Source organism: Vulpes vulpes, chromosome 14 (assembly GCF_048418805.1).
Source record: "Vulpes vulpes isolate BD-2025 chromosome 14, VulVul3, whole genome shotgun sequence".
Taxonomy (NCBI): domain Eukaryota; kingdom Metazoa; phylum Chordata; class Mammalia; order Carnivora; family Canidae; genus Vulpes; species Vulpes vulpes.
Window position 1 is genome coordinate 27,716,401 of NC_132793.1, and position 10,358 is coordinate 27,726,758.

General features: G+C 47.5%; 1 protein-coding gene across 1 annotated transcript in view; it reads right to left on the reverse strand.

Annotated features, from left to right (window-relative positions):
- The window catches only part of RSPO4 (R-spondin 4), a 35,043-nt gene extending 34,938 nt beyond the window's left edge, over positions 1-105 (reverse strand). Inside the window, exon 1 of the mRNA XM_025986135.2 lies at positions 27-105. Coding sequence (XP_025841920.2) covers positions 27-105 — 79 coding nt within the window. The remainder of the gene's footprint in view (positions 1-26) is intronic.
- Positions 106-10,358: the final 10,253 nt, after the last annotated feature.

Genomic DNA, 10,358 nt, shown 5'->3' on the forward strand with positions numbered 1-10,358 from the left:
TGCCCCCCGGCCCGCTGCCCGTGTACCTTGCTTCTTCCTTCGGTTCAGGGGAAGCGTGTCCACCGCGTGCGCGACGAGCAGCAGCAGGCAGAGTGGCGCCCGCATCTGGGCAGCCTGGTCGGGGCGGGCGCTCGGGGCTCCCCCGGAGGCCCGACGGCTGCTCCGGGCGCCGCGGGCGCATCCGCGGGCGCCTGCTGGTCCCGCCGCCAGGGACGCGCCGTCCGCCCGGACCGGCCGCCAGGTCGAGTGAGGGCGTCGGCGGACGCGGACACTGCCCCGGCGGGGAGGAGCCGGCGCGGGGGGCGGCGCGTTCTGCGGCTCCCGCGGCGCGCGGTGGGGGCGGGGGTCGCCCGGCGGGGGTCGCGAGGTCGCTGGGCGCGGCGGGCCGCGGTCTGGCGTCGGGCCGCCCCCTGCACCGCCCGCCGCGCCGCCCCGCCCCGCCGCCCCCGCCGGGCGCAGGTACGGACGCGCGGCCCCCGGGGCCCCCATCCCAGGGCTGGGGCACGTCCCGCCCCCCTCGGGGCCACTCCTGCGCCCCCCGGGGCTCCTGCCTGCTCTGCGGCCTGACCGCCCGGTGCGCCCTCTCTGCTCTGCCTCCTCTATCAAGACGCTCGCGCGTCCCTTCTGGCCACTGACCCTGCAGGTCTCCTGCGCGGCCCGCGGGGAGCCCCTAATCTGACTCCGAGTGACCGGCACCTCATAAATTCACTTGTGAAGGGGCTGGGGACCTGGACTGTGTTTCCTCCAACCTCATCTACTGGACCGGGAGCAGCTGGGGCCGTTTTAACCCTTTCGGAACCAGATCCCTCTGACGACCCGGCAGAGAGCACACTCCTTCCTCCCTGTCGCGAACCCACCGCAAACAGGACCAGTCATAATCCCTGTAGCTACCACTTTTGAGGCCTGTGCTTGGGGTTGTGCTAAGCACTTTACACAGAATGTCATCTTCAAGGGAGGAAAGAAGCTCAGAGAGGCCGTGACGTGCCCACCGCCACACACAGCAGGCCAGCGCCCTGTCTGCCTCCAGCGCCGCCCTCAGCCGCTGCTCCAGACACAGAGGAGCTCACCTTGGACAGCCTCTGGCTGAGCACTTGGCCTTTCTTTATCCTGTGTGTGTGGCTTGTCTCCTTCAGTGCCTTCTTTCCATCCTCTGAGTCCCCCATACAATGAGGGCGTTTGAAGGCACGTGGAGGGGAAGGAGACACACAGGGAGGCAGCTCTGACTGGGCCGTTCTTCTGTGGGGCTCCATGAACACCAGCAGACAACATCCCGCAGTCTTGATCAAATGTTGGAGCGGGTCCACCCAAATGGCTCCATTTTACAGATGGGGTCACTGAGGCTTCGGGATTATGAGTGCTTAGCTTAGCCAGTCCAGCAAGTCCAGGGCAGAGGTGGGACGGGAGTCCAGGAGCTCCAGCATGGATCTCTCTCTCTCTGGGCCTATACAGGCCTTTTGTTCTGATTCCTTTGATCTTAATCTTCCCCATCACTCCACCACTCACGCCTTTGATCCCAGAGATCTCAACTCCTTGCAGTATTTGACAGACTCCTCCAGGCCTCCCACACCTCTGAGCCTTTCACGTGTGGCCTCTCTGTGAATGTCAGCCTACATCCCATCCCCTTTCTTTGCTGACTCATTCAGGACCCCACCCTGGATATGCCCCTCATCCAGGAAGCCTTTCTGGATTCTCAGGCCAGGTTCAGTGCCTCCTCTGGGCTCCCACAATCTCTTTATCACAGCTTGGATCACACTAAGTGGTAACTATTGATGTTTCTGTCCCTCTCTCTAAATTGTCAATTCTTTGAGGCTAGAGGTGAGGTCTTACCTGAGTCCCTAGAGCACTGGCGCCCACTGGACAGAGATCAGGAGCTCACCCCAGAATATTAAACCTTAAGAAGGTGGGAAGTGAAGTCAGTCCCTATCCAACCACCCCCAGGGCTGAAGTGTTCAGAATCTGGAGCCGGACAGCCCCCGGGGTGAGCAGGGGCTGGGAAACAATGTGCAGTGGGGACCGCGCAGAGCCCTTGGCTACTGGACCGCCACACAGCTCTGCGGGCTGTAGCCTCTCGCCCCTTCTCTTCTCACTCCCTCTGCTCTGGCTACTCAGCCTTCTCCTGTTTCTCAGACTCTGCCTCATGCCCTCTGTAGGGCTTTTTGCTGTTCCCACCATCTGGAAAATCCTTCCTGAGATATCTTCAGGGTCTGTCTCTGCTCAAGGTTACCTCCTCCGAGAGACCTCCTGACCACTCCAGATAAAACAGAACACCAATTTCCTTTATCCCCTTATCTTGCTTCGTTCTCCATCCTACCAAGTACACAGTTCTGCTCATATTTGTAATTTGCTTGTTTATAAGTTCTATGAGGGCAGGATCTTCTATTTTTACTCATGTGCCTAACACATAAAATGCTTAATAAACACCTGTAGCATGAATGAGTGCTCACTCATCTGCTAGTTCACTGTAGGACCTCGAGCACCTCCTGCTAGCAGGGCCTCAGTTTCCCCATCTGTTCCCTGGAACAGATGGGAGTCTGTGTTTTCTTAGAGTCTTACAATCCTTTCAGAATCTGCTATTTCTAGGATTCTAGGAGCCAGAACTCGGGCCTCTCCCCGGCTCTGAGATGCACAGAGGGTCTTGGGGTTTCTGCAGCTATAGGGAGCTGTCTGGGAATCCTAGACTGCCATCTGGTCACCCTCCCCCAACACAAGCACCCAGGATGGATATTGAGGCCAGTGGTGCTGATGGCATCCCAGGAGGTGTGCACATCAGGGGCATCCGTTAAGGAACCACAGGACACTGTCACAATAGATAAGACTGGTATCATGGTTACAACGCATTATAGTCATATTGGATGTTCCAAGTCAGCAAATCCTTCTCCTCCATGAACTCTCAGGTTGTGCTCTGCTTTCTCAGTACACTGAGAAGGATCAAAGCTCACTGTAGAAGGGCCAAGGCCTGGAAGATCACCTATGGCAGGTACCAATGTCCTGGCCAGAATTCAGTCACATAGCCACACCTACCTGCAAGGGTGGCTGGGGAATATAGTGTAGCCATGTGCTCAGGAGGAAAACCAAAAGAGTTTGGTGAACATCGGGCCATTCTATTGCACAGGACCACTCACTCTCATTCTTGCCATAATGATGTAGTAGTTCTTGCCTGTGTTGGCTCTGACCTCTACAAGCTCTTTTTCCTAAGCAGCCAGAGGACCTGGATTTTCTTCCAGGTGAAGTCCACAATTTTCCTTGGGCCTGCAGGAGCTGCAGGATAGCCCCTGCTAGAGTGACCAGTTGTCCCAGTTTGTCAGGGATTGAAGAGTTTCCTGGGATGCAATTTTATCTCATGGACAGCTTTGTTTAACTACAACCACATCAAGATACTTAACTAGATCTGCACAAAACTCCCTTGTGATCCCTTTATGACTCCACCCTCTCCCTTCCCTACCCTTAACCCCTAACAACCACTAATATGTTTCCCATTTCCACACTTATGTTGTTACACAGATAATATATAATAGAATCATGTAGGTGTGTCCTTTTGAGATTGGCTTTTTTATTTGGCATAATTTCTTGAGATTTGTCCAAGTTGTTGCATGATTAACAGTTGTATTTTATGGGCACCTGGGTAGTTCAGTCAATTAAGCGTCTGCCTTCGGCTCAGGTCATGATCTCAGGGTCTTGGCATCGAGCCCTGCATCATGCTTCCTGTTCAATGCAGAGCTTGCTTCTCCCTCTGCCTGCCACTCCCCCTGCTTGTGTTTCTCTCTCTCCCTCTCTCTCTCTATTAAATAAATAAATAAATAAATAAATAAATAAATAAATAAATAAAATCTTTTAAAAATGAACAGTTGCGTTTTCCTGCTGAGTAGTATTCCATGGTACGAATGTACTAGAGTTTCTTTAGCCATTCATTCATTGAAAGACAGTTAGATAATTTCCAGTTTGGGGTTATTAAGTACAAAGCTACTATGGATATTTGCGTACCAGTTTTTGTATATCCTTCTTAGCAAAATGTCTGTGCATGTCTTTTGCACATTTTTGATTGGAATTTTTTAGTTTTACTGTTGCATTTTAAGAGTTCCTTATTCCACACAGAATTCCTTTGTTGGATATGTAATTTGCTAGTATTTTCTCCTAGTCTGTAATTTGCCCCTTTGTTCTCTTTCCAGTGTCTTTCACAGAACAAAGGTACTTAATTTTGATAGGGTTCATTTTGACAATTTTTCCTTTTATGGATCATGCTTTTGGTGTCAAGTCTAAGAATTTTTGCCTAGTCTCAAGTCTCAAAGGTTTTCTTATATTTTTTTTCTAGAAGTTATATCATTTTATGTTTAAGTTCATGATCCATTTTGGATTAATTTCTGCATAAAGAATGAGGTTTACATCAAGGTTCAATTTTTTTGCCTGTGGATGTTCAAACACTCCAGCATTATTTGTTGAAAAGGCTATCCTACCTTCACTGAATTGCTTTTGCTCCTTTGTCGAAAATTAATTGGGCATATTTGTGTGAATCTGTTTCTGGGTTATCTATTCTGTTCTGCAGACCATGCATCCTTTTGTCTGCCAGTACCTCACTGTCCTGATTACTGAAATTTTGAAATTGGGTAGTCTGATCTCATCCACCTTATTCTTTCTCAAAATTGTTTTAGCTCTTCTAGTTCTTTTGCCATTTAATATAAATTTTATAATAATTTTGTATATACCTACAAAAATCTTGCTAGGAATTTGACCAGAATTGCATTAAACATGTATATAAATTTGGGAAGAATTAACATTTAGACTATATTGAGTCTTCCAATTCATGAACATGATATATGTCTCCATTTATTTAGGTCCTCTTTGATTTTTTAAAGGATCAGTGTTTTGCCATTTTCAAGTCCCCAGAGTTTTATTTGACTTACACCTAAGAATTTTTCTTTCCTTTTTAAAAAGTACTATAAATTGTATTTTAGTTTTGTCGCCCTACATGTTGTTCATCCCTAGTATATAGAAATACAACTGATTTAAATTTTTTTTATTTAAATTCAATTTGCCAACATATAGTATAACACTCAGTGCTCATCTCATCAAGTGCCCTCCTTAGTGCCCGTCACCCAGAATACAACTGATTTTTATGTATTGATCTTATATCCTGCCACCTTACTGAACTCACTTATTAGTTTTAGGAGTATTTTTGTAGATTTCTAGGGCTTTTCAACAAAGATAATGTGTCATCTGCAAATAGGGACAGTATGCTTGCTTGCTTTTCTTTCTTTCTGATTTATATTCCTTTTATTTCCTTTTCTTTCTTTATTACATTGGCTAAACTTCTAGCACTGTACTGAATAAGAGTGATAGGAGCAGACATCCTTGCCTTGTTCTCAATCTTAGTGGAAAAGTATTCAGTCTTTGATGTTGGCTGTAGATTTTTTTTGTGGATGCTCCTCTCTATTGCTATTTTTGAGGAAGTTGAGGAAGCTCCTCTCTATTGCTATTTTTCTGAGAGTTTTCAATCAGGAATGGGTGTTGAATTTTGTAAAACAAAACAAAGCAATGTTTGCATCTGTTAGTAATATAATCGTGTGATTTTTCTTCTTTAGCCTGTTGATGTAGTGCATTGATTGATTTTTGAATGTTGAACTAGTCTTCCTTCCGGGAGTAAACCCTATTTGGCCACGGTATAGGATTCTTTTTTTGTATTGCTGAATTCTACTTGATAATATTTTATTAAGGATTTTTGCATCTATATTCATGAAAGACATTGACTTATATATTTTTTTGTACTGTCTTTGTACTGTACTGTCTTTGCCTGATGCTAGCCTTAGTAGCACCAGAAGAACAAAGCAGACCAGAATTGAAATGCAAGGGTTCTAGAAACTAAATGGTCATTACAACTCCAGCCTCCAAAAGTAGATGAGAGATACAAAGTACACCTGAAAACTGAGGTTGCCTGCTAAAATAAAAGACTTAAATAGGGCCTGAAGTTTCCTAATATACTAGCCCAAATGTCCAGCATATATTACCTGTCACACTGAGAACCAGAAAACCATAGTTTGAATGAGAAAAGACAATCCACTGATGCTAAAACCAGGATGATTCAGATGTTGGGATCATCTGACAAGGACCTTAAAACAGCCATCCAAAAAGTGCTTTGGCAGGAAATTATAAATTTTTTGGAAATGAATGAAAACATAGAAAATCTCAACAAAGAAATAGAAGTTATTTTTCAAAGAGCCAAATAGTATAAAATTGAACAATACAATAATTGGGAGAAGAAAAGAAAACCTTGCTGATGGACTCAGTGGTAGAATGGAGATAACCAATGATGCGCAATGACCCCATCCTTCAACAGGTGGAATAGCCTAAGGCATGTCTATGCTGTTTCCCAGAACTCCCCAGCAGTGTTGAGCTCCAGATGTCCCCACTGGTACCTATGTCGATGACACACCCTTCACGGACTGGCCTCCCATCCTGTTTCACAACTTATTCACAGCCCTGTTTCCTAGGAACAATTCCCAAATAAACTTCTTGAACTCCAATCTTTGTCTCAGTATCTGCTTCACAGCAACCCCAAATCAAGACAATATCTTAATCGTCATGACCTTGCAGGGGATAGTGAGGTAAAAACAACATCTAACCCAGAATAAGTTCTCACTAACAATTTTCATTATCTGGGCCTCAGTTTCATCTCCTTAAAAGACAGGCATTGAATCCTCTACCTTCCTCCGCTGAACTTTGTCTTGTTTCCTGTTAAACCACAACCTCTGCCTCATTCCATCTTCATTCTTCACCTTGTCAGGTTTTTCCGAGGGAAGGCAAGCAGCCTTGTCCCTGGGTTTTTTCAGGCAAACAAAGGAGCTGCTTTAGGCCAGCCGCCCCTCCCTCGCCAACCCCAGTGGAATCACAGCCTCTGCGGTGGGTTGGGTTGTTGTTTTTAATACCAGTGTGAAATAAATTGAAAAATTACCCATAAAATACAGGTTTTCAGCAGCTGGCCTGAAATTTCTTTCCATAAACAAACAAGTTTAAAGAGATGCCTTAATGCCACCCGCCAACTCCTCCTCTAGCCTTTCATGTCCCCTGGTGGGAGTGGGGTCTGCTGAGAGACAGCCTCCTGGGGAAAGGCAGCTGCTGGGGGCACGGGTCATTGCTCGGCCTGCTGCTGACTTGCACCTCTCACCCCTGTCTGTCTGCTTCAGGAATAATCCTCCAGACTTGTCCCTCACCCCCAGTGCCTACACTCAGCATAGACTTGGTAGCCAAAGAGCCTAGGTTCGAATCAGAGATTTTCTACATGTAAAGTGTGACTTTAAGCAAGCTACTTAACTTATCTCTGCTTCAGTGTCCCCATCTGAAAATAGGGATAAAGTCAGTACCTACTTCATAGGATTGTTCGTAGATTAAATTAAATGTGCACGAAGCTCTGAGAACAGTGCCTAGGACAAGGCCATGCTGCGTAACTGTTAGCTATTATTAGTTTTACAGGGCGGAAGAGAAACTAGGATAGAAGGTGGAGTAGGAGGCTTAGTGACATTTGGACTTTTCCATGATCAGCCTTCTTTGGGGTTTCCCCCGGGGGTGTTTATGTAAACATCTGCCCAATACCCTGCAGTTTGCAAAGCTTGCTGACATCGCTATTTCATCCAGCCTGACATTTAACTATGGAAGTATTCAGGATGGGGTTATAATTTACCCCTAGCTCACAGAAGAGGAAACTGAGACCTAGAAGGTGAACTGACTCACCTGTCCCAGGCCTTTCTTTTTTGGGGGCGTCTAAAGACCCAAGATGAATCCTGATCCTGGTCACACATTGAACCCTGACTCTCATCATAGACTGAGTCCTGGTCATTCATCACACACTGAAGCTTGACGCTGATCCTAGGCCAAATATAATCCTAGTCCTAGGTGAAGTTCTGATCCCATTCTTAATCATGGACCGAGCACCAGACTAGCCACATGTTGGTTTTAATCAGACCCTGAATGTTGTTTCCTGCCCATCCTTGACTCTAACTTCAGCTGAGTTCTGGTCCTGATCTTAGGCTAGGCCCTGACCCTGTTACAGAATGAACCCTGATCTTTGTTATGGACTGAGTCATATTCCTGGTTCCATACTGACTCATGATACTGGTTCCATACTGAGCCCTAGCTCTGGCCCCACATGGAGCCCTCAGTGGGGTCTCTAACCTCAAACTCCACCTGTGGCCCCATCCTAGATCTGCTGTCTGAACCCAATTGTCCATCTGCCCCAGAATCCAGTGTGTCACCCAGGAAATGGCCAAGAGAACTTCTCTCAGCACCTTTAGGAGAAGGCTCGGGCATCAGAGCAGGATTTACAACCTATTACAGAAACAAGACTCCCATCTCCCGTATTTGCAAAGCCCCAACCACACCCGGGGGGGCAGCCTAAAAGACCCAGGTCCTCTAGATGCCAGAACTCTGAGGAGTTCTATTGTTTGGGTGGTTTTCAGTTTTGATTATCCTTTCTGGTTTTGCGTTTGTCGTCCTGGTCTTCTAGGGTAAGATTTTTCTTCCCCCTGCGGTTGGAACTGTAGCACTCTTTCAAACAAAGGAAAAAATTTTAAAACAGTGAAAATATTTCCAAAATATGTTCACAATCAAGTTGATCTCTCAGTAATTGACTAGAGGTGGGGGGAGAAGGGAAGGACAAAGAGAAGGTTTTGGTAACAAAGGGCCAGCATGTCTCTGGTGGGCTGGGGGCAAGGGGATGGGGCCAGCCTTGGCTCTGGGTCAACACAGAGGTGACTATGGCGTGGGGAGATATTGAACAGAGCGCAGAAAAGTGGAGGACAAAAGCCAAGGTCCCGGCCTCCAGACGTTCCCACTCTAGAAGGAGCTAAGACCAGGAGCCACTTACTTGCTATGCATCCTTAACTCTGAGCCTCACTTTTCTACGCCTATGAAATGAAGGCAATACTGCTCATCCAAGGATGACTCTGGAGATCAAAAGAGCATGTGACTGCAGAGGCTCCAGCCCAAGTCTGGTACTGAGCAGGTGCGTGTAATAACAGTTGCTGCTCTTGTGATTATGTGTATGCATTGTTCATCAGCTGAGAGGCAGTAGAGGCTGGTGGCACATGGAGGCCAAACTGCTGGGGTTCAGGTCTCCTTCCACTACTTACTACCTGTATGACCTTGGGCAAGCTGCTGAACTCCTCTGAGCCTGTTTCCTCATCTGTAATCAAGTCATGTGAGGATTAAATGAGTTAACACATGCCAAGCACTGAGAGCTGTGCTTGGCACAGAGTGAGTGTGCCTACTAAGTGTGAGCTATTATCACCCGTTCAAAAATTATTTCATGCATTTCTTACATGAGCAGGTAGTGTTAGAAAATTTACTTCACATGAAGAGCAGTGAGGGACACTGGACCCCCAAGTTTTCTTGTCCCATATCCTCCATCTTGATTCTGACTACAAGTGGTTGATAATTGATGAATTGATTAATTCACCATGACCAAGCACTAACTGCATGCCAGGGAGCAGTGAGAGTTAAAGACACAAGGCCTTCATGGTCTGGTGGGGAGAGAGAGAAAAAGGAGAAATCACAACCATATTGGGAGAATTCTCCAATCTAGGCATGTGGGTGGGGTTGCGGGAGCTCAGGTGAGGTGAGGAAAGTGCCTGAAGAAGCCAATGGCTGAGCTGAGTCCTGAGCGGCTCGCAGGACTTAAATATGCACTCATTCAACACATCTTTACTGAGGGCTGGTCCACCTGCCCAGGACTCAACTGACAGTACAACAGGTCTAGAAATGGCCCTCTTGCAGCTTTGGACCCAGGAGCCATAACCCCGTACATGTGGAACATAACATTGGTGTCGGTGAGTGCAGTGAAGAAAGCTGGAGTTGGAGGAGGGCAGGGGCAGGAAAGGCTGCTCTGAGACACTGAACAAAGACCTGAATGAGATAAAAGAGTGAGCTGTGTGGAGATATAGGCAGAGCATTCCAGGCAGCAGGAACAACTGATGCAAAGGCCCGGAGGCAGGAGTGAACTTGGGGCCAAGGCAGCGAAGGGAGTGGCTGGAGCAGAGCTGTTGCAGGGGTGGTGGGGTTAGCGCAGGGCTTTGTCTGAGTGTCTTCCCACAGAGATGGGAAGGGGTGGGTGGAAAGGGCCAGATGCTAGAGAGCTGGGGCAGGACAGATGGGGAGGAGTCTTGTTCATCCAGGGAAAGGTGAGGGAGTTTCCAAAGCCATTGCTGGCCACCAAGGAGCCCAGGACAGGGGAGGGATAAGATGGGACCCTGGCATCAGAAAGTCTAGAGTTCTGGGTCTTTGTACTCTCTCTCCCTTAATCCTCACAACAACTCATTTCACAGATGGGACGCTGATCGGAGAGGTCAAAGATCTGGCTGCATCCAGCTATCCCA